This window comes from Hemitrygon akajei, chromosome 25 (assembly GCF_048418815.1).
Source record: "Hemitrygon akajei chromosome 25, sHemAka1.3, whole genome shotgun sequence".
Classification (NCBI taxonomy): Eukaryota; Metazoa; Chordata; class Chondrichthyes; order Myliobatiformes; family Dasyatidae; genus Hemitrygon; species Hemitrygon akajei.
This window is the reverse complement of record NC_133148.1, coordinates 50,365,170-50,390,725: the sequence shown is the minus strand read 5'-3', so window position 1 is coordinate 50,390,725 and position 25,556 is coordinate 50,365,170. Positions and strand designations below refer to the sequence as shown.

Genomic DNA, 25,556 nt, shown 5'->3' with positions numbered 1-25,556 from the left:
ATGGTTCGTACATTCCAAGAAACATTTTTGGTCTTGGCAAAGTTCATGGCTCTTTTCACCATGTCCACATCTTCCTGTCAGTTCTCACTACTGTCAGCCATGCAAGTCCTGGGTGGTGACTAGGGAATACCATCATATTCAGATGTGTAAGGATTCTTCATTGCTGTTTTTCTAACTGTGACGAGAGTCCTTGACAAAGATGGTTTGGGCCCAAATGCTGGAATATCCAAAGCAAAGATGAAGACACAGAATCAAATTGGATCCAGGTCTGAGCACAAAATAAATGCTGGATGATATCACTATTAGGGCTTATGATTGAGCACCAAACATCAGTTCAGGTGTTCATTAAATACTCAATTCTTGGTGCCCAAAACATGTTTGCCAATTAGCAGGATCACCCTGAACCTTAAAGGGGCTGAAACCAGCTATTCATACTCTGGAGAGTAAGAGAATCTAAATCCTGGAAGCTGGCATGGTTAGGGGCATCTCACAACAATTACAATTTTTCTTTTTGACTAGTCAGGTTCACTAACCCTGACCTGAAACTCCGAACCTGGAGAAATGGTGGACACTCTTTGTCTGGCCTCTACCCTTTGACATGTTTGGCATGTGTGACCCTACCAAGAGCTAAAGCACAAGGCCCTGACTCAAGCCAACATATCCCTCTAGGTTATTGATGCACACAAGCTACAAAACCCTTCAGCAAGTTTGTGGTCCTCCTGGAGAAAAAAATAAATTTTCACCATTTTGACTGGTGCCAAGGTGGGGTTGTTGTGTCAGGTGGACTTAAAAGGTTTGGAATGTTCTCCACTATCTGTCCCAACATTGATCTCTCAACCAACATCACAGAATGTCAGATCTCGGGGGCTCCAGTGACGTCATTGTCGAGAATGGCAGCTTCAGTCACTAGCTCCTCCGGAAAAACGTGTATAAAGCCCCGTTAACCCATCAAATATAGTATTTTTCAAAAGTATTTGAACTGATAAAAGGGGCAAGAATGGGGAAAAAGAATGGAATGAAAAAGTGACACTGTTGTGTCTGCGGCCGAGAGGAGTGCAGCAAGTGGCTCTCCTACCCAACCGCGTGCTAGCGAGGCGGATGCTGGGCCTCATTCAGCAAAGCGGCGAATATGATCAAAGTTTTGAAAGAGATAAGGGAGTTCCAGAAAGATATAAAACAGCAGCTACATGATATTAAGTCAGAGCTCACCAATGTCAATCAAAAAATAGCGGTGGCAGAGACTTGAATTGAGAAGGTGGAAAATTGTGTTCAAAACATGAACGGATACTAAGTAAGACAATAAAAATATTAAATCAACAAGAAGGTAAAACGTTTGACCTGGAGGGCAGATCACAGCAGAAAAATATCAGAATATACAACGTTCCCGAAGAAGCGGAGGGCTTGTCTGTGACGGAGTTTGTCAGAAAGTTGCTGCGGAATGTGCTGGAGCTTCCCTCAACTATGGAACTGGAAATTGAGAGAGCTCATCGTGCGATCATCCCGAAGCCTACCCGAGATAGAGCAGATAAGCCACACTCAATAATAATTAAATTCCTGCGATACCGTACCAAGGTGGAGATTCTATGAAGGGCCTGGGGTAAGAAGAGGGTGTTTTTAGATGATAAATTAATATATTTCAACCAAGGTTACCCCTCGCCCCCCATGGTCCTGCAGAAACATAAAGAATACTCTGAAATAAAGCGAATACTAAAACAAGGATTAGATTTCAAACTCCGTACCCTGATAAACTTCGAGTGTTTTATCAAGATGTGATCCAACAGTATCAGACAGTGGAAGAGGCGACTACAGACCAGAGGGTTGCCTGTCAGTGTCATCAAACCGAGGGAAAGCCTGGCAGAGGATTTATCCCGCGCCACTTTGGAAATAGTGCAAGAATCAAGAAGGCAGGAGATGGGAGGAGGCTGAGAGAATAATATTAGGAAGAGACTGGGAGTTTTTAAAAGACAGCCCTCACCCCCTCCAGAAGAGCCATAGGGTTTGGCTAACTTTAAAAATGTTGTGAAGATAAATAGAAGCAAAAGTAGACGGTGATATACCTATCTCGAGAAATACTTATTATAATGTGGATTTTATATTACTTAGTTGTTAATCTTTATTCGCTCATTTACTCCTTTTCACCACCAAAATGAGAATATATATATGTGTGCATATATGTGTATGTATGTAATCTATATGTATACATGTGTGTGTGTGTGGGTGTGCATATATGTGTGTGTGTGTGTGTGTGTGTGTGTGTGTGTGTGTGTGTGTGTGTGTGTGTGTGTATAAAAGATTTCCCTGTATACTCGTATATATATAGGAGGAGTACACAGGGAAATCTTTTCTGTGTAATGTATTTGTTCACTGACTTTTATGAATACTGCAATGGGGGCCCTCAACTCACAAGTAGGAGGGGTTATCCCCCACAACTAGACATTTCCTCTAGCTCAACCCAGGGTCATCGACCAGAGACCTCAGCCTTGGAATCACATATTCATTGCCATTTTTGTTATTATTTGCATTTCTTGGTTCTTATTTGTTCAGGGAGTAGATCAATTAAGTTTTATTCTGCTAATTTTAATGATACATTGACAGATAAATACAGATGGTGAAGGACAAAGTAAAATTCATTTCTTTTAATGTCAATGGGCTATTAAATCCAATCAAACATAATAGAATTTTATCCAAAATGAAAAAAGAACAAGCCCCTTTAGTATATTTACAGGAAACTCATTTAAGTGATAATGAGCATAGAAAACTAAAGAAAATGGGCTTAACTAATTTGCTTTTCTCCTCATATTAATCAGGACATAGGAGAGGAGTTGCTATTCTTATCTCAAGTAAGCTAAATTTTGAAAAAGTATTCGAAATGGGAGATAAAGAGGGCAGATATATTCTGGTAAGGGGGAATATAGATGGAAAATCAATTACTCTATTCAATATATACACACGCCCGGGAAGTGATATAGGTTTCTTTCAGACAATTACTGACATTATGGCAATGGAAACAGAAGGTCTTCTGATATGTGGGGGAGACTTAAGTTCAGAAAAACCTATGAAACAAAATCCTGACATAAGAAAGTTAATACACTTTTTGAGGATGTTGGTTTAATTGATATGTGGAGGGACCTTTTCCACGACAGAAGGGTTTACACTCATTATTCTGCTCCCCATTCTGTATATACAAGAATAGACTATTTCATAACATTTGGAAAAGACAAAGACAAAATAAACACCTGTGGAATTGGGACAATAGATGTAAGTGACCATGCACCTATATATTTATCTGTTGATTTTGACCTATAACCAAAGAATACTATTTAGAAACTAAATTCAAGTCTACTCAATGATCCATACTTTAGGGAACAAATTAAAAAATAAATTGGTCTCTACTTAGAATTTAATGATAATGGAGAGGTTTCACCTCGCATTTTATGGGATACTCTGAAGGTTGTTTTAAGAGGGAAAATTATAGTGATATCTTCATAGAAGAAAAAAAATACGGAATAAAACATTAGAGGAATTACAAAATAGGCTGAAGGAACTAGAGAAAAAACACAAATTGAATTTGGCACAGGATACATTGGGGGAAATTTTTAAAAATTAGGATGAAATTAATAGATTGGCTATGCAAGAAATCAGGAAAAAATTAATGTTTCTGAAACGGAGACATTATGAAAGTGGATCAAAGTCTATGAAAATACTGGCATGGAAACTGAAGAAAAAAGAGCAGAAAATACAATTCATAGAATTAGGGACCCAAGAATGAAAATGATAAAAAATAAGCTGTGAAGTTCAAGAAGCTTTTGAAGTGTTTTACAAAACTCTATATTCCAAAGTTCCAGGGGGAAGCATAACCCAAATTGACACCTTCTTGAATTCACTAGAGTTACCCACTTTAAGCAAAGAACAAAATAGAATGATGACTGCTGACATAACTGAAGTTGAATTAAAAGCTGCAATTAGTAGACTTATATTAAGCAAGTCACCAGGATCAGATGGATATATGGCAAAGTGGTACAAAGAATTTACAAATGAGTTAATTCTTGTTTTACTCCCCACACTGAACTGGGCTCTAAAAAAGGCACAAATGCCACCCAGTTGGAAGGAAGCAATAATCTCAGCTATACCAAAAGAAGGCAAGGATAAAATGGAATGCGGGTCATTTAGACCAATATCCATTCTTAATGTAGATGATAGATTATTTACCTCCATCATGGCCAAATGATTAGAGGAGATTCTACCCATACTGATACGTAGCGATCAGACAGGTTTTATATGACAACACCAAACACAAGACAATAAATGCAAGACACTTCACATTATGGATCATATACAAAAAAAAAAAAATCGAAGCAATAGTGATGAGTGTGGATGCTGAAAAGACATTTGATTCGGTTAATTGGAATTTTCTTTACTAAGTTTTACATAGATTTGGTTTCCAAGACAGAATTATTAAAACTATACAGACCCTATATGACAACCCTACTGCTAGGATTAAAATCAATGGATATTTATCAAATAGTCTTACCCTAGAAAGGGGCACGAGACAGGGTTGTGCATGGTCACCACTACTCTTTGCATTATATCTGGAACCATTAGCTCAATACATCAGACAAAATGAAGATATCAGGGGAATTACTATTAAAGGGACAGAGCATAAGTTGGTTTGTTACACAGATGACATTTTGATCTATCTAGGGCAACCAACATACTCTTTACCTAAATTGATGCAATCCTTTGAACAATATGGTCAATTATCAGGATACAAGATCAACATAGAAAAAACCCAATTAATTTCATATTACTATAGCTCACCAAGAGAAATTGAAAGTAGATATCCCTGGGCATGGCACACAGAGTCTTTCAAATATTTGGGCATCATTATGCCAAAAGATTTGGCAAAATTATCAGAATGTAATTTTCAGCCTTTATATAAAAAATTAAGGAAGATATGGAAAGATGAAACCTGATTCCTTTTTCTCAGTCACAGTTCAAGGATTGAGTCTATTAAAATGAACATACTGCCCAGACTGTTATATTTCTTTCAGACCCTACCAATAGAAATTAATCAAAATCAATCCAATGAATGGAACAAGATGTTATCAAGGTATATTTGGCAGGGTAAAAGGCAATTAGCAAAGGAAAAGGGGGGATGGGGCCTCTTAGAGATTATTATTTTGCAGCACAGTTGAGAGCTGTGATATGTTGGTGCAACCCATCATATGACACTCAATGGAAAAACATTGAGGAGCGGGTACTTCCCATCCCCATACAAGCAATTTTGGCTGATAACAACCTGCAAAGGTACATAAATACTATGGATAACTCATGGGTGAAATTGACTCTTAAAATATGGAAAACTACTATAAAAAATATAATCTAGAAGCAATTCTTAAATGATGTGCATATGACTCGTATTTTACACCAAATAAATTGGATGCTAGATTTAAGGACTGGACAGCTAAAGGAATAACAGTTCTTTGCAAAATAATGAAAAAAGGAACACTGTTCAGTTTTGAAATGCTTAAAGAGTAACACTTATTAGAAAAACAAGATTTTTATCAGTATTTACAGATGGAACAATATGTTAATAGGATGCTTAAAAATGTAACAAGGCAAGTACATGCTTGATAGAGCTATTTAGAAAAGCATATAATTCAGATAACAGTAGCAGAATTATTTCAAGCATGTATAAGGGATTGTCAAATCTTAAAACACATTCGACTTCATTCATTAAAACAAAATGGAAGAAAGAAGGAGGGTAATTATATCTGATGAAGAATGGACAATAATATGGAGGTATCAATGGAAGTGTAGCAGTTCACAGAAATGGAGGGAGTTTGGATGGATAAACTTGATAAGATATTTTATTACACCCTCTCAAAAATCCCATTATGATAGTAACCTCCCTGTTTGCTGGAGAAACTGTGGAAATCAAAATGCAAATCATTAGCATATTTTTTGGGACTGCCCTGTTATTAAAGACAATTGGAGGGGGATACACAATGCCCTACAAGACATCTTTAAATGTGAAATACCCTTAGAGAGTAAGACCATATATTTTGGATATATACCTCAAGAATGGTTGAAAAGAGATAAATATGTAATGAATATACTGTTGGTGGCTGGTAAAAAGACTCTTACTATCACAGGAGAGCCCAACTTTAAATGCATGGATGGAAATTACAATGGACATTTACAAAATGGTGAAGATAACAGCATCTGTTAATCATAAGCTGGAACAATTTGATTCATACTGGGAAAAATGGTTTAACTACATAATGCCTCATAGGCCTGATTTTAATCTCACAAATCAATGAATATGTTGTAAAAAATGATCACTCCCTACTTGTACATAGTTATTTCCTTTTGCTTGTTTTTTTTTTCTCTCCACTCTTTTCTATAAGTGTATACCTCAGTTAAATATTATGTGGAGATTTGTGACATATGATCTATATGTACAATGTCTGAAATACATCTTATGGAAATGTTTGATGATGAACTTCAATAAAAAAATAAATTACAAAAAAAAAATTCATATCTCTTTATACTTCATTGCTGTTTCAGAGAGGTTGCTCTGTGTAATTTGGGTCCCACCTTCCCTCCGTGACAACAGAGACTCCACTTTAAAAGGTTCTTCATTGTTTGTAGAAACCGCTCTGGTTTGCCATGGAGTCATGAAAGCTGCTGAATGACAGTGAGTCACCTTGGGGGGGGGGGGGGGAGAGAGCTTTGATTTGATTAGTAATTTAATCATCCCAGTTAATACTTCACTGAGGATGCAGGATTTGGAGCACACAGCATTCCCATCACCAAGGTGGGTAGACAGAATTACCCAACTTGCTGATCTGCATCTTGGATACCCTTCACCCCCCCCCCCCACCGTCAGTTTCCTTTCAATATGGACTATTCAGCAGCACTTGGCTGCCAACCTACTGGGGAGCATCCTGTTACCAGCAACAACTTCTCCTGTTGTGTGGCTTCAGCTCCCGAGTTCCCTGCATCAAATGTCCTGTTCCTCTCACAGGCTGAAACAGGTCAAAGAGATTTTGTGGGGAGAACTGCTGAGGGTTTTGCAGTGAAATTCATGCTGCCAGGTCCCTGACAGAGAAAATATCTTAAAAGTGTAAATTCCACCCATTTTCACCAGGAATCTCTGTTTAACACTGATTCTCGTGGTGTGGGTGCAGTCAGAAGATTGTGTGGTAACTCTTTTTATTGATAGATAGATAGATAGATAGATAGATAGATAGATAGATAGATAGATAGATAGATAGATAGATAGATAGATAGATACTTTATTCATCCCCATGGGGAAATTCAACTTTTTTTTTCCAATGTCCCATACATTTGTTGTAGCAAAACTAATTACATACAATACTTAACTCAGTAAAAAAAAAATGATATGCATCTAAATCACCGTCTCAAAAAGCATTAATAGCTTTTAAAAAGTTCTTAAGTCCTGGAGGTAGAATTGTAAAGCCTAATGGCATTGGGGAGTATTGACCTCTTCATCCTGTCTGAGGAGCATTGCATTGATAGTAACCTGTCACTGAAACTGCTTCTCTGTCTCTGGATGGTGCTATGTAGAGGATGTTCAGAGTTATCCATAATTGACCGTAGCCTACTCAGTGCCCTTCGCTCAGCTACCGATGTTAAACTCTCCAGTCCTTTGCCCACGACAGAGCCCGCCTTCCTTACCAGCTTATTAAGACGTGAGGCGTCCCTCTTCTTAATGCTTCCTCCCCAACACGCCACCACAAAGAAGAGGGCGCTCTCCACAACTGACCTATAGAACATCTTCAGCATCTCACTACAGACATTGAATGACGCCAACCTTCTTAGGAAGTACATTCGACTCTGTGCCTTCCTGCACAAGGCATCTGTGTTGGCAGTCCAGTCAAGCTTCTCGTCTAACTGTACTCCCAGATACTTGTAGGTCTTAACCTGCTCCACACGTTCTCCATTAATGATCACTGGCTCCATATGAGGCCTAGATCTCCTAAAGTCCACCACCATCTCCTTGGTCTTGGTGATATTGAGACGCAGGTAGTTTGAGTTGCACCATATCATACATTTTCCTGCAAAAACAGTCTCAGACTGTGTCTCTATGAAGAATATCTGTCCACTGATCGGTGTCTCTCAGTCCCTGCCTCTCAGGGGGATATCTGTCCACTGACTGGTGTCTCTCAGTCCCTGTCTCTCAGAGGGATATCTGTCCACTGACTGGTGTCTCTCAGTCCCTGTCTCTCAGGGGGATATCTGTCCACTGACTGGTGTCTCTCATTCTCTGTCGCTGGGATTCTGTGTGTTTCAGTTTACACAAACTGTTCATCGCTGAAATTGATGAATCGATCAGAGTGTGACAGATCTTTAATCCGGATCTGGTCACTGCCGCTGACCTGCCGCCTGTTGCAGAGACAAACATCTTTTGGGGAATTGAAATCGCTGCTGTGGGCGGGGACAGGAAGCTGCGCCTCTGGTTTCAGTGTGTGAGAGCCTGTTCAAACCGCGGCTCCCTCTCTCACTCACAGCCCACGTCCCTATTTAAACAGCGCTCACTGCGGCTCCGGACAAAGCCGGCCTGAGCTGAAGCCACCGATCTCAACAGTGTCCAAGTCCGGCTCAGTGTTCAGGGCGATGGGGGTCGTTCCTTATCTCTGTCTCCTCCTGTCTTGTCTGGCAGGTGGGTGTTCCGCGGCATTTCGTCCTCCCAGGACCGGCTGTTTCTCGGAGGCTTTGTGAACTTCTGCCCGTGGAACATTTTATTAATTTCTGCTCTTTTTTTATTGACAGGCGTGCGGTCCGACATCGTGCTGACACAGCCCGAGTCAGCGGTGGCAAAGCCCGGACAGTCTCACACACTGACCTGTGCTGTCAGTGGGTTCAGCCTCAGCAGCTATCACATGGACTAGGTGAAACAGGTCCCCGGGAAAGGGCTGGAGTGGGTGGCAGAGATAGAGACTGATGGTGTCAAATACTACGCGCCTGGAGTCCAGAGCCGGTTCACTGTTTCCAAGGACAGCAGCATCGTTTATCTGCAAATGAACAGCCTGAGACTGGACGACACGGCCACCTATTACTGTGCGAGAGGCCATACAGTGGATGGACCACGGTGATGGGGAGCTGAACAGAAACTGGTCCCGACAAAGGAGCGTCTGCAGCGCAGTCTGTCTCCACGGATTCCGCATTGCTGCTTCCCAGAGTCAAATCCCTGAATCTTGACTCGGACTGTTGAGTGTAAATGTCTTTTTCTGGACAATTAAAAGCCAAAAAATATTCGACTCTGATTCCGGGGGATGGCGGGAGCCGGTGTCTACAGACAGGGAAACTGTGAAAATGCCTGTTTTATTCACACGCCAGGAAGAGACAAGGACGGAGTTTGGGATGAAAATCCAGGAAGCGGCTGCTCCCGGTCCGGACAGGGATCACGTCGACAATTTGCTGAGATTATCGGATGTGACGGGCAATTGAAGTTACTGCACTGGGTGAACGGGGAGACGGAGCACTGTGACTACTGGGGCGGAGGAACCTCGCTGACAGTGACTTCAGGTAAGACTAACTGGTCAATTGTATCTTCACGCACTAGAATTTTATTTATTTACGGTTTTGGCGAATTCGGTGATTTAACCGAATTCAGTGAGATATTTAGAGCAAGTACATGAATCTCCCCGAACCGGCGGGTTTCTCTAGAGCCCAGTAACAGTACAAGGGTACATACCCCACCCCACCAGTGAACTGTCCACAGACCGTGAACAGGCTCAGGGGAATGGGGTCGGATCTTGTCACCAGACTGTGCCTTGACACCGGCCGGTTGTGCTGAGTGAGCTCAGTGTTTGGTTCAAGTCTGGCTTCTGATCCTCAGCACCAACTGAAGCCACGTTCAGGGGCTGAGCGTTTCAGTGCAGTTGAACTCGTTCCCTGTCAGTGACAACAATGGATCTGTTCAGTGTCAAGTTATTGGGATCGGGTTTTACTGTCGGCTGCTTTCATGTTGAAGGTAATGGAATTGAGACATAATCTGAGGGAATGGTTACACATGTATGATCTGGTTGATGGCTCAATATCCCCAGGGTACAGGTGGGTGTCAGTCCCATCATGTAATGTCGGGGCCTGTGGGCCGTCCCGGGATACAGCAAAAGTATCAGCGATATCCCAGGATTAATTGACGAGATTAAAGTTTTAGTTTTATTCCCAGATGGGTGAGGAGGTGGGCTACGGTGAGGAAGAATTTTGGAGTTGAGAATGCAGTGGGGAAGTGGTGCAGGAGGGTAAGGCAGGGAATTGAAATCACAATTCCTTCGCACATTCCGGGCAGCCTTGCATTGGTGGGTGGGGGAGGGGGGAGTGGTGCAGGTGGGGTGGGGGAGGGAAGTGTTCAAGTCAATAATGTGTAACAGGGAAGCATTTAAGGGAAGATTTGTTGATGAACGTTTGTGATCTGGAACACACTGCTTGGATGATGGTGGTGGCCAATAGCAAGTGTAGAGAGGGAACAGGAGGAGATCCGCCTTTTGTAGGGATACAGGGAAGAGCAGAGAGACCAATGGGTTTATTGGGTTTGCTCAGCTAAAGGGAAGCACAGACACTATCGGATGAATGGCCTCACTCTGCTCTGTCATTCAATGGAATCAGTATTTATCTTGTAAATCTGGGAAATTCTTCCGCAAAGGGATTCCAACAATCACCGCACAGTACACAGAGTTAAATGCAGATTACAGCTCCCATGTCCTGTCCTGGCAGCCACAGATTAGACACAAATATCCTTCTACACTGTCCCATTCCTCCCAGGACAGCGGCAGCAGAGGTTAGACACAAAGTGAAGCTTCCCCCAATCAGTCCCATCACACACTCATAGAACACAAGCTGAATTTTACTGTTCGAATGAACTGCTTATTCTTAGTTCACAAACAGTTCTGGAGCCAACCTATCTACTGATGTCTTTTATGAACCCACTGACTAACACATCTACCTGGACTAAACCTCCTCCTGCCCTGTTTCTTATAAAAATGCCATCCCCTTCTCTCAATTCCTCCATCTCCACTGCAACTGTCCTCAGGATAAGGCTTTTCATTCCAGAACTATGGACATGTCCTCCTTCTTCAAATAAAGTGTCTTCCTTTCTTCCACCAGCAACACTGCCCTCAACCACACCTCCTCCATTTCACACACGTCTGCTCTTACTCCATTCTCCCTCCAACCTACCAGAGATAGGGCTCCTCTTGTCTTCACCTATCACCCTACCAGCCTCCCTGTCCAGCAGATAATTCTCTGCAACTTCCGCATCTCCAATGGGATCCCAACACCAAGCACACCTTTCCCTCTACACCGCCACCCTCAACATTCTGCTTTCTGCAGGGATCACTTCCAATGCGACTCCGTTGTGGATCACTTCCAATGCAGCTCCCTTGTCCATTCATCCCTCCCACTGATCTCCCTTCTGGCACTTATCCTTGCAAACATAACATCTACTACACCTGCCCCTACACCTGCTCCCTCACCACTATTTAAGGCCCTAAACAGTCCTTCCAAGTGAAGTGACATTTCACCTGTGAGTCCCTTGGTGTCAGCTCCTGTATCTGGTGCTCCCAGTGTGGCTTCTTGTATATCGGTGAAACCTCACATAGATTGGGAGACCGCTTCACCGAGCACAAATGTTCCGTCCACCAGTGAAAGCGTGATTTCCCAGTGGCCACCCAATTTCATTCCACTTCCCATCACTTTCCAACATGTCAATACATGGACTGCTCTACTGCCGCAATGAAGTCATGCTCAAGTTGGCACAGCAACACCTTATATTCCATCAGGGTGGCCTCCAACATATAGTATGAACATCAATTTCTTAAACATCTGATAATGCCCACCATCCCTTCACCATTCCCCATTCTTATTTCCTCTCTTCATTATTTCCTTATCTGCCCATCAGCTCCTTCTGTTATTCCTCCTTCCCTTTCTTCCATCACCTTCTGTCCTCTCCTATCAGATCACCCATTCTCCAGCTCTTTCTCTTCTTCACCAATTGACTTCCCAGCTTTTTACTTCACACGTTCCTCCCTCCTGGTTTCACTGATCACCCTGTGTTTCTTCCTCCCCTCCCTTCCCCACCTTCTTACTCTGACCTCATCTTTTTTCTCCAGTCCTGATGAAGGGTCTTGGTGTGAAACATCGACTGTACTCTTTTCTATAGATGCTGCCTGGCCTGCTGAGTTCCTCCAGCATTCTGTGTGTGTTGTTTGGATTTCCAGCATCTGCAAATTTTCTATTTTGTGAGGAACTGCTCTAATTTTTTGCCCTCCTCCATCCCCTATTCAGGTTTGTTTACCAAGTGTTTTCCTACATTAACCAGTGTTGCTGGTGATTCAGTGAAAGTGTTTGTGAGATAAAGTGCTGACATTTACAGACACCTTTCATGGTGTCCCCGAGCTCTTCACAGGCAATGAAGTAGTTTCAAAGTACAGTCCTGTTGTAGAGTCGGGAATGTGGAGCCACTCTGCACACAGCAGAATCCACAAACTGCAAGGGGAGAATGATCAGACAGTCTGTTCTGGTGATGCTATTGAAGGAAAAATATTGTCCAGGACACTGTGGACACAGTGATCCAATGGACAGGCACAGGGTTGGATTCGGAGTGATGGGAAACAGGGCAGTACATCAAAGCAGATGAGTAGTGCAGAGGGATGGATGAACAGTCCATGGATACCACCACAACAAAACTGACAAATTTAAACTCAGTTCATAATAATCTGCCACAGATTTAGATCTGTAGCCAGATTTCCAACATTTTAATAATCGGTATTGTTTTTAAATCCAGTCATTACTAATGATGACCCTTCAGTTTTACTGATGCCCCTCAGGGAAGGAGATCTCTCATCCTTACCCTTCGAGCCTATTTATGACTCCTGAACCATCAATGTGTTTGTCTCCAAATGCCCTCTACCTAGATCCAGTTCCCCTATTCACCCCAGCACCCTGCTGTCAGTTTGATGGGTGTTTTTATAAAGACCCAGAGGAACACTGATCCAGACAGAACTGTACTTACCACCTGCTGGTCCCGGGATGTAAAAGATCCTCAGCTGCAAATCTCACCGACTGACATTATTGTGCCTCCTGCACTGCCAACACTGAGCAGCTCAGGGAACATCTGTGGGGTGAGAAACAGAGTTAATGTTTCACATCAGTGACCCTTCACCAGACTCTGTCAGTCTGATTTCTGGCAACTATGCTGCTTCCAGTTTTATTTTACTGAATTTATTTTGCTGAAAACGATGTATCTTTCATTGACTTCTAAACCCTAGAACATCCCAGAGCCTTTCCAAACCCAGCAAGTACAGTACTTTTGCAGTGTGTCACTTCATATGGGGGACTAAACCTCCAACTATCTTGCATCTTGTTCCCACAAAATGAACTACAACATGACAATCTAGTCTGGGTAATGTTGGAAGGAAATGGTCACTTTTGGCCTACAATTCCTAAAGCTCCCCACCACTGGGGACTCCTCATCTGACTCCTGACTGAAGCAGGTAAATAGACAGACACGAGTTAGTTGTAGGTCATCCATTTGGTCCAGCAATTCCCCTAATGTCAGGGGTTGGCATCGATGAAGAGCAGTGAGGTTCCTCAGGCCTCAGCTGACCAGCTCGTTCCTGAGCTGCTGTGTACCTGGGAGGCTGAGGATACTGTGGGTGAAATGGTGCTGGCTGTGGCTGGCAGTCTGAAGGGGACAACTACTGTTCAGCCACTTACACAATAATCAATGTCACAGTTTCACAGACCACTGTAACCCAGGATTAACTGAGTGACAGCACTCTACCACATGACAACGGGACCTACTGGAATTCCCAGTGTAACAGTGGGAAATCCATCTCCACATTTCCCTCACAGGCCGGAACTGACAAAGGATCACATTTCCCATTCATCTGACTGAGGATTCTCGGCCGAGTGTGTCGGGAAAGTAATTAGTTACAAGTTATTTCTGGTTGAAAACTCTGGTTTAAATGTAATATAGATTGATTGTTTTAAACAAAAGAAATTATCTGTTCTGCAGAAATTTACCTCGATGTCTCCAAGACATTTAAAACCTGTTAATTACATGACAGCTTTGACACAATACAGTCTCCACCTAGGTTTACTTTGTGCCTGAGGCTACTTGATGCTGAGGCCTTGATATATCTCACCCCAGGTCTTCAGCATCCAGAAACCCAGCGGGTTCCCACCTTTCCCAGTGTAGCAGTGTGGTGACAGTCCCAGCAGGTTAGGCCCAGCACCATTCAGCCCGGTCTGTGTGGACATGGTCCAGTTGGCACCGTGCCCTGTGCCTTCTCTCCTGTGACACTTCACCCACAGCACAGGTCAGCTTGCCCCTCTGTTTCACAGAAGTTGTGTGCCCGGTGGGGAGTCTGACATCAGCATTTCACTGGTTGTTTCAGGCTCAGTCTGAAAGGAATGAGAAAGGGACCATTTCTCTGTTCTGCCTGTCCTGTCAACCTGAATCAACTGTGTTTGCTCAGGAAGGCAAATGTTCTGAGTTCACAGTCCCCAGAGTCACCTGGAAATAGTTCTAAACAATGCAGCTGTCATTATTGACCGGTTAAAGTATATCGATTCCTATTTACTTGTTATATTGATTTATATTTATTCTGCTTGAAACCAGATTTCAATATTTTCTGCCGTTTGTCCCAGAGTGATTACCGTGAAGTGAATATTTCATTATTTTGCCCCTGAATGAAATTGTGACCTTCCCACCACTCCACTTCTACACCAAATATTGAGTTTGCTGCCCGTTCAATAGCAGAATTGATCTGAAGCCAGTGTGTGTCTGTTGACCACCTTACTGTTGGACAACAAATCCCTCATCCACTGCAATTCACACTGTCTGACACATACTCTCCCACTACTCTCCGACTCCCAGAGTTCCTGCATATTCGGCTGTGTCCACACAGTCTTTTTGTGTGAATTAACCTCATTCGCCAGCAACAATCTGTCATTGACTGAGTCAATCATGAGGTAAATGATGTCATGTCGGTGGGTCAGAACAAACCCCATCCACAACACTGCACAAGGTACTTCTGATAAATTGTCAAACCACATCTCCTCAACGTATCCACCTGTCAAAGAGTGAATTGGTCAATTAATATATTGATCTTCACACTTTTACTCACCTTGGTAAGTCAACCCTTCTCCTTTTCCAGTGAATTGAATTGAGAACCAGTGCTTTCAAGTGTATTTTGCATCTGAAGTGGTTGGGATTTGCGGCAACCTGCATTTCCTCACTGGACTCTCTGGGCTGGTCGTTCAGTGAGAATATCATCTACATCTGACAACAGTTTGAGATTTCTCCATCTGCCCAGGAATCTCATGTGTTGGCCGACACTTCTCCACAGAGTCTGGACTAATGTATTGTCACAGTTCCTCTGTCCTTTCTGATGCAAGTTACCATTCCCTCCTGGTTACCCAGTAGTTTCCACAGGCTCAGTGGGGTTGAAATTCTTGCTCCGTCACACTTGGTAAATATGTGAGGCAGTGTCAGCTGCATCATGTAGTCTGCTGAGTTGAATTTCAGAAGCAGAGTCCATTTCCCAACCTCCACTATATTGCACACATGGTGATGGAGACCAGGTACCACTATATCCACACCAATCACTCCTCTCATCAACAGCAACACTGAACAGATCAGAATTATTCAAATAAGTTACTTCTAAATCTTACTTCTTCCGTAAACTCTGCTGATCAGGGGCTAACAGACTTTTCAGAATCAGGAATTGTATTTGGATGAGAGACAGATTGTCACTTTGGTATTTTGACTGAAATCTGACCAATCAGACATTGGGTCACTGCCTCAGTCCTGCTCTGAAGTGTTGGCTTGGATTGTGCTTCCTAGTTGCCACTGTGGGATTGATTCACACCCTCCTACCTCAGCAACACAGACTCACAGCTGAGTGAATAATTTTGACAATTACTGCTTTATATAATGTCTCCTTTCTCTGTTGGTAATGCATTTATTCAGAGAACCATCTGTGAATTTCTTTCTATTTCAGAAGTCAAGTCCTTGCCATCAGTCTACATCATACCTTCCTGCAACACAGAATCTGACCAAAAGATCAGCCTCCTCTGTCTGGTCAAGGATTATCTGCCTGGGAGCATCAATCAGACATGGTCCACTAACAGTGGGGACATCACCACAGGAATCAAGAACTACCCGGCGGTGTTGGGGCAAAATTCAAAGTACACGATGAGCAGCTTGCTCGAAGTCTCTGCGGCGGACTGGAAGAAGAATAAAGTCTATTCCTGCAAGGCAGGGTACAAGCCCAACGAGATGGTGACAGTGGAGTTCCAGACACCTCAACGTTCGTATGAGATAAAATTTTCTCTTTAAAGTTGCATGGATCTCTGAGCATAACTCTAGAGTAGGAACGTTTGTCAGATAATGCAGGGGCACAGCAATTAACTCTTTTCGTCTATTCATACAACAGCAGAATTACACCAGGCTAAAATGACAGTGATAAAACATATGGAAGTTGATATGTGAGGGGAAGTGTGGAGTGGGAAACGACCTCCTGAAGTCAGGGAAAATCAGTATCAGTGGAGGGTGGAGGAAACTTGTGCTGATCTGCCTCCATTGCATCCACTCCTTTCAGGAACCTCTCCACCATCCCATCCCACTAAACCCTCCCTACAGATCAGCTTCTGTACACATACAGAGACCGCTGGCCCATTTTCACCCTGCACACAGAACAAAAATTTAAACTTTACCCACTCCTCCTGCACTTTCCCCTCCACCGTGCAGCTGCCCCCTCTTCAGGTAAAGCAATCCCTGCTGAATGTGATGAAGGAATCCACTCCACTGCCCTTCTTTAACCATCTTCTCACAGATCTGATCAAGCCTTTGCAGTTATAACAAAATAATTTCCTCCTGTCCATCTGCTCTTTTTTCCATTGACCCTAAAATTGAGTTTCCCAAACTCACCAGTGGAAACAGTACCACACCATGTACTCCTGCTCACAGGAGCTGGTATCAGTCATTCTCCATTAAACAATTAGATCAAGGCAGGTCTGCACCTCAACCCCATGACCCACCTCTCTGCATTATCATAGCATAGTGGGACACACTGCTGGTAGGCCCAAGTAATACACCCAGCCCTCCCACTCACTGGTGTGAACCATCAGATCATCAGATCAGCTGTAAATTAACAACATTCTTGAGGGGGCTGGAATTGTGGAACTTGCCTGGGATGAGGGAGAATGAAGTTCAAAACATGGGCAAAACAATCACGTACTGACAGATATTAATTGTGTTACAGCTCTGAAGCTCAGCTCCCTTGTTCCATCCCGGGAAGTAATCCACAGTCAAGAAAATGTTGTCCTGGGCTGTGTGATATCTGGATTCTCTCCTGACAACATTAAAGTATCCTGGAAAAAAGCTGGATCTGCCCAAGAAGGCATCGTTCTCCCTTCCATTCCGAGATCTGATGGTGGATTTGAAACAATCACTTACCTGACAGTGCCTGTGCAGGAATGGACCAAGAAACAGCAATATACTTGTGAAGTGAATCACGCACCTTCCGGTTTCAGTGGTCAGGTCAACATGACGTATCAAGAGGGTCAGTGATGTCTGAAGAAAAATTAATTAATTTACAGCACTAAACTACCTAACTGATACTCCCACACAATTCCTGTCCCTACTGTCAATCTGGTTGAGTGATGTACTGATGATCTTTGCACTTTGAATCAACTCATATCACCAGCAGCTTTAACCTCATCTACTGGGCCGGAAAGGTGTAAGATTAGGGTCACCTGTCCATTGTGTCTCAATTGTTTTAGTTGTCTCTGTTTGTAGTTATAATGAAAATAAGTTAGTGAGCAAAGCTCACATCTCATGCTTTACCATCTGGAGAAAATCTCCCTTTCCCCTTTTCACTGTCTTCTCAGTGTTAGTTCCTCAAAAAATATCTCTGCAATTTTGTATTTGATTCAGTCCCCAGACTTTATTTCCAATGTTTCCTGAGAGGCTCTTCTGTCAATTGTCCACTCACTGAAATGTAGGTGCCTGGATTATTTTTGAATTGATGTCCAGTCCTCGAGTGAATGTTGTGACTTTGTGTCCTCAGATCCTCGACCAGGCTCAGAGAGCACATGCATTTATCATGGCTGACACAACCTCATCCCGACAGGATGCGATATACAGAGGATAGAGAGTGGGAATATGTGGGGCTCCCGTTTTCCAAGCAGGGGAGAAGAGCTGAAAATATCTAACACTTAAATCTATGAATTTTCCATTTCCAGGTGGAAACTGTCCCAGCTGTTTTTTGAAGCCTGTGCCAAGGTTCTTTTACCAGAGTAATCTCAATGCAACATTCTCAGATGGTTCAACCCAAGAGTATCATTGTTCAGCAGGAAAGTGTGAAATAAAGTGATTGGCTGTGTATACGATTCATCATTGAATTTCATTACAATCCATTTACTGGATTCCAGACCTGCTTCTGGTATCCATTGGGATTGAAGTTTAACAGACAGAGAGAAGAAAACACATGATTCAAACTGACTACCTCTCCAATCACATTTGCATTATCCTTGTGACCATCTATTTCAATTTGACTTCCCATTCCCATTCTGACATGTCATATTCCATCCAGGTACCTGACAACCTGATTCCATGAATACTTATTCCTTAACTTCCAGGAATCATCCCCTGCTCCTCTATTCTCCCTTTTGTTCTATTCCCCATACTAGATACCCCTCATTCCGTCACTTCTCCTCACCTGTCTATCATCTCCATTTGGTTCCCCTCCTCCTGAACTTTCCTCCATGGTCCACTGTCCTGTCAGATTCCTTCTGCGTCAGCCATTTATTTCTTCCACTTATCGGCAACCAGCTTCTTACTTCATACCCCCTCCCCATTCACACCCTTCCCCCCTCACCTGGTCTCACCTTTCATCTGACAGAATGTATTCCTCTCCACTCCACCCACCTCTTATTCTGGCTTCTGCCCACTTCCTTTCCAGTACAGGTGAAGCCATTCAGCCCAAAAGATTGACTGTTTATTTCCCTGCATAGATGCAGCCTGACTTGCTGAGTTCCTCCAGCATTTTGTGTGGGTAGTTCAAGATTTCCAGCATCTGTAGAATCTCTTGTGTTTCTGGTTGTCCATACACTCATTCATTTGTGTACATTGTTGCTTCAGTGTGACTCAGATCCCAATTCCAGTTTCCTTGGCCAGATTCCCTCCTGTCTGACTCCAGTCAGCAAGAACTGGAACCTGTTTTTCACCCAGTGGCTGTGAGGCACAAGGTGATGAAGGTGAATGGGTCTGAAATTCCAAATTGACTCAGTCAAAGGACGGATGACCCTTTGATAATGTTGGGCACAAGATAAATTGGTGACACAGACATGGGGTCTACCCAGTCTCCTGTCCAATCTGACATGCTTTGTGTGTAATTCCTGGATCAGACAAATTGCTAAAGTTAAGATGATCCATGTGCGGGGCACTGAATTCAGTCCAAGGGGGAAAATCAGTGATCCCAAGGAATGTCACAAAGGAGAATGTTTTGTTTACCTAAGCATCGACGGAATTATATGATTCTTGTAGAATAACACCAGCATTCAGCAATAAGAGGAGCATTTCCCAGGGACGGCTGAACATCAAGACCAGGCTGATATGGGACCGAACTGAGAAACCAGCAGAAAACATGTTTAACAACATCACAGTGCTGATTAAACTGGGATTCACAATTCTGTGACTCTTCAGTGTACACCTAGGTTTGCAGATTTGTGATATTACATGACAACAATGATCATCTAGACTACACCCACGGACTTCCTGTTTTAAAAGAAAATTGCTCATAATCTTACTGACATGAGAAAGGTTAAGAAATACACATCATACTTTGTCAGATGATCCGTCCCAGTCAGACTGGACAGTGTGTGTTACATCTGCTCTTTCTTCAGACAAAGACACTGACTCACAGTCTCACTGAAGGACTCAACCATGACACAAACACAATCAGCCACCACACTAAATGTCAAAGAACAAAAACACCCACGTTCCCGAAGGTGACCAAGTGTGTAAATGGTGTACACAAAGTGCAGAGAGCTGCAATGTACGTGAACTGATGATCATGCATTGGGAGACGGCCTCAACAACTTCACACAAAACCGACACTAACCCAGAGGACAGGTGACCCAACACTTGATCAAAGAGCTGTTTTACTCATTTATCATTTCCTATCAATCACTGATCGCTCTGGAACTGAGGGACTTGCTGCCTCATTCCTGATGGTGATTCAGGTTCAGCCGTGTTGCTGCAGGTCTGGAGTCACAGACCAGCTGGATCAGATGGGACTTCTCTCCAGAAGTTATCACAGGGAATGAAACTACAAATACCTCCGTAGTCTTCTTTTTATTCCAAAAATCAGTTCTGAATTGAATTTAAACTCCCATCCACGGGGTTGGGATTTGAACCCATGTTGCCAGTTCATCAGTCCCTAACTTATGAATACACTCTGACCATGGCTGCTCATTTCAAGAGAGACAGTGGCTGTAATGTTTGTAAGCAAGAATGCTAAACCCACAGGCACCAGTAGAAGTAGTGCAGCTGTACGAGAGAGCAGAGTTGAAAGAATACGATGTTTTCTGAAGTTTGTGTGGGTTTTGAAGGTTGCAGGGATGAGGAGAGGCACAGACACAGTAAGACTGGAATGTCGGGATGTGAAGTTATTAAACTGAGTGAATCCCAGGCTCAGCCCAGATGGAGAAAGGGATTATCATTGATTCACAGTGTTCATTGATACTGATCAATGGCAGAGTCTCCAAGCAAAGAATATACTGAGCTGTGTCTCTGCTGAGAAATCTGCATGCTTCTCTGTCTCACAGTGAACCAATTGGTACAGTTATTAGAAAGGGATTCAAAACCAAATTGGCATATCCTTTGTTCTGATTTTCTTTTCTGAATCAAAACTTGGAGGAATATGAGACATGTGATTCAGTACTGGGTGTTTCTGTTATTCTGTTTGCATTAAATGCAGCTGACATGTACTGATGATCTGTCTTGACCTAACACAACCAATAGAAATATCTCCAGTAAGATTCTGAGCATTTCCATTTCTAATCCACAGAATTGTCTGTCTTTATTCAAAATCCCGATATTGAAGAGATGTGGATCGATAAGACTGATACCGTGAAGTGCACGTTTCTCTGTACAGATCCTGAAGATATCCACATCTCTTGGCACGTGGGCGGAAAGGAGAAAACTAAAGGAATTCACACCCATCAAGTGGAGAGGGACGGGTCCCGATACAGAGTGCTCAGCGAACTCCAGATCAGTGTGGAGGAGTGGTTCAGTGGGGTGGAGTACGAGTGCTCTGCTCAGGAATTTCCTTCATCTACCCGAGTGTCAGCACGGACCAATAGTACCAAAGGTGGGTCAGAGACCAGCGATTAAATGGCCAGCATTAGTTACCTGAGTCAAAATGTTTGACATTTCCTTTGTTTTCTTGTCTACTCCAGTCGAGATAAAAAGTCCCAAGGTCAGACTGCTGCCTCCACCTCAGGAAGAGACCAAGAAAAGGAAAACGGCCACACTGGAGTGTGTGGTCTCTGGATTCTACCCGGACCAAATAAATGTCATCTGGGAGAAAGGCAGCACTGTGATCACCTCCAACACCAGCGCTACACCGACCGCTCTGGAGCAGGGACGGACTTTCAGTGCCAGACACTTCCTGACCGTGAGTTTACAGGAGTGGAAGACAGAATCAGTCTTCAGCTGTACAGTGAATCATCCCCCCTCCAACACCCGTATCAAGAAGGAAGTGAAGAACGTCCAAGGTAGGGTCCTGGAACTCACCCCATTATTGAAATTGTTTGCAGTCTGCTATGAATTCAAGGTCAACACTAAATCACGGTGCAGCCCTGGTTTAGTTATGTGAGTGAACTGATAAAGTTCAAAGTACAAAGTACGTTTATTATTGAAGTATGGGCACCATATACAACCTTGAGATTCTCTTGTTGCAGGCAGTCACAAAACAAAGAAACACAATAGAATTCAGAGTCAAACATCCAATGTGTGAAAAAGAAAGAACAAATTGTGCAAACAATAAAAAAAATTCAAACAAACAATCCACAGAACCTGAACCACAGAGTCCCCTGAAGTAAATCCACAGCCACGTCACCAGTTCAGCACTGCAACCGGTCCAGGAGACCGATGGCTGCAGGCCACGGCCACGGAGCCAGGCTCAGTGCTGAGGTGAGTGCCGATGGCTGCAGGCCGCAGCTGCAGAGTCAGTTCAGTGCTGAGGTGAGGGAAGCCTCACAGAGTAGTGAGATGAATACCGGTTTGTCCATTGACTCAGCTTCAATGCCTTCATCTTTGTAATCGCTCTTGGCACTTAAATCGGCCAATCATCGGTTTGTTTTCCGCTCCCAACCAACACAATCCACACTTTTACCATAGAAATAATAGTATCCCACAAAATACTTTCATAACTGGAGGAGAATCCAGAACATTTCACTGGACAGGCACTCTGGAAATCGCTGATACTCATCTTCAAAATGCTCCCTCCCTCTGCCTTTGAACATCATCCCAGCCCCTGATTAGAGTCTCAGTTGTGACTGAATTTCCAGCAGAGCAGTTCTCCCTCTGCTCCTGTGTGGGAATAGTCAGCCTGGACAATGTGTAGAAGCCTCTGGAGGGCGGCTTGAACACACAACATTCTGACAAAGCAGAAGCAAATGTTCATTCCACCTTACAGAGAAAAAGACTGCATTTAATACTTGTGACAAATTTAAATATTTCTCATAAATTTTGAAATATGAGGTGTATTTTCTGGAAGATTTTCAGGTGAAACTTTGCTCTGTTTCCTGTTTCACCGACACACTCTGAAATACTGGGGATTTTCTGTATTTGTTTTAATAAGTGCCTGGCAACAGTTTAAGTGACTATGAAACTGCAAAAACAATGTAAGGGCCAATCTCATTCATTTTTGTTCATTTACATTCCCTCAGGGTGTTTACCCTTGTCTGCTCAATAGGGGAGATTCCTTTCTTCACCAATGTAGATTGGTCTCATCTCGCCTTGATGGGACTGGAAAATCATTGACCAGAAATGAACAGAAATGCTGGTCTTGTCAGTGACAAACTCGTCTATTGGGGAATGGTGAAATAATAATTTTCGACGTTTCTCCCAGATGAATGCTCAGATACCCGCCCCTCAGTCACGTTAAGCAAACCTTCCTTTGAAGAGATCTGGACAAAGAGGACAGCAACCATTCTGTGTGAGGTGGTTCACAGTGATTTACTGGGATTCAGTTTAACCTGGCAGGTGGACGGAAGGAAGAGGGAAGATGGGGTGAGGACTGTGGGTCCAGACAGCAAAGGAGGTAAAGACATGATCACCAGCAGACTGACAGTCCTTGCTGCAGAGTGGAACAGTGGGGCTGAGTACTCGTGTGTGATAAAGAACGAGAGATTGCCAACATCGGTGAAGAAATCCATCAGGAAGGACACAGGTACGTGTGGACAGAATTCAGTGTGAGTCCGATCTCAGTAATATGACATATTTATCACCATCCAGCACTGTGATAGACTATAGAAAATGAGAACAGGAGTAGGTCATTGGGTCTCTTGATCTGCTCAACCATTCAGTCTGTTCTCAGCTGATCATCCAAATTCAATTCCTGTTCCTGCTTTATCCAGGTATCCTTTGACCCTTTCACATGAAGAAGTATATACAACCCATTCTATAATGTGCTTTTGGTGGCAGAGTTCCACAGGTTCTCACTCCCTCTCACACGTACACAGCTGAGACTGCCACCCCTGCTCCAGGGGAGATGGAACAAACAGCACAGGATGATGCAAGTCCAGGGGCTGAGTTCCACTTTCTGTCGAGTTGCTGTGTTCAGCGACTCCCATTGATTGAACTGAATAGACTAACCTTGCTGGAAGCTGTAAAATGCAGCAGCTTCAAGATTTCCACTCCACAAATCCCAATGATGAGCAGAAAGGGAAAAGCCTTTAGTTTCAGATAAAGTGAAGTCTCTCAGATTTAGAAATTGTTCATGTTGGTACAAGACCAGAATGTGTTGGGTAAGGAGGGAATTATTGGAAGATTCATTCTAACTGAGATTCTCTCTGTTCCAGGTGGTGTTGTGACTCATCCTCACGTCTACCTCCTCCCACCTTCATCAGATGAGGTAGACACTGATCAGACTGTGACCTTGATGTGCTTGGTCACCAAGTTCTCTCCCGCAGAGATCTATGTGGCCTGGATGGCCAATGACACCCTTCTGAAGACAGGGTTTGTGAACCAGCCGGTGACCAAGGACCCCAGAAGAGGCTGGAACACAATGACCAGTCAGCTGAAGGTTTCTCCTGAGGAATGGAAGAGCGGCACCACTTTCTCCTGTGTGGTGGGTCATGAGTCGCTCACAACCAACCTGTTCCGAAGCATCAATAAATCTCACAGCAAACCCACCCTGGTCAATGTCTCACTTGTTCTGACTGATAGTTTTAAATCTTGTGTGTAACAATGTGTGATTCAATCCATGAAACCCTGGTTTTGTTAGTTTTATTATTATTAATTATCAGAGAGGATTATTTAGCTGATTAAAACATGTTTAAAATCTGGACCTTTTAAAATAATTAAGAGTGAAATTAAGATCAAGAACCAAATTAAACTACAAACATGATTCACCACAAATCTCGGAGTTTGTGTGTACATTCTCAGACCTTCTTCTGCCATGTTTGAATGGATTTCAACCCTGTGGGATTGCACAATGTATTAAATCTTTGTTTGTGTCAATGTACCAATCCAGGTTTAATAAATATGATGTGAAAATGTTTTAACTGTCATTTTTGGAGATGGGAAATAAGGAACCTTCGACATGAGGTGTGGTAGGTGATGTACACTTGGGGAGAAATAGATGTCTTTGTATCTATGTTGTCTAAAGCCTTCCTGCATCAGGAGTCCCAATGATCAACTGTCAACAAATGGTCCGAGAAATTAGAACGTACGGCATCTGACAAAGAGGTGAGAGTGCCAACCACTGACCAGACAATATACTTGTGTCAAAGATGTCAGATCACTGTTTGAGGGCTCATTTTCCCCACTAACTTTCCTGCTCCTCATCTGGTGCCTATGTGATGCTAACTAAATGAATCATATCATTGTTGGGAACTGTTCTGTTGCAATTGCACAGTTAAACATCTGTCTGTCAGACAGATGGTTTGCACCTGTACTGAAATGGGACTAATATCCTCACGGGAAGGTTTGCTAATGCTGCATGGGGGGTGGGGGCTGGTTAATCTAGAGTTGCAGGGAATGAGAACCAGAGGGTCAGGACAGATAGTGGAGAGGTTCTGGAGATAGATGTAAGGAATTAAACGGTTGAGCACGGTGTGAGCAATGTTCTCAGCTGTGTATATTTCAAAGCAAGTATTTTATAGGAAAGGCAAATGAGCTCATGTCATAGATTAACATAAGGAATCATAATACCATAAACATTAGTGAGACTTGGTTGCAGGAGAGGCAGGACTGGCAGCTCAATATTCCAGAGTTCCATTGTTTT

General features: G+C 43.1%; 1 gene segment (V, D, J or C); it reads left to right on the top strand.

Annotated features, from left to right (window-relative positions):
• The first annotated feature begins 9,302 nt into the window (after nucleotides 1-9,302).
• LOC140716295 (Ig heavy chain C region, secreted form-like) lies at nucleotides 9,303-24,828 on the top strand. The segment is given in 7 exon segments: nucleotides 9,303-9,555; nucleotides 16,038-16,346; nucleotides 17,301-17,600; nucleotides 21,111-21,413; nucleotides 21,502-21,819; nucleotides 23,178-23,498; nucleotides 24,130-24,828. Coding segments are annotated over 7 exon segments (2,190 nt in total).
• The last annotated feature ends 728 nt before the right edge of the window (nucleotides 24,829-25,556 follow it).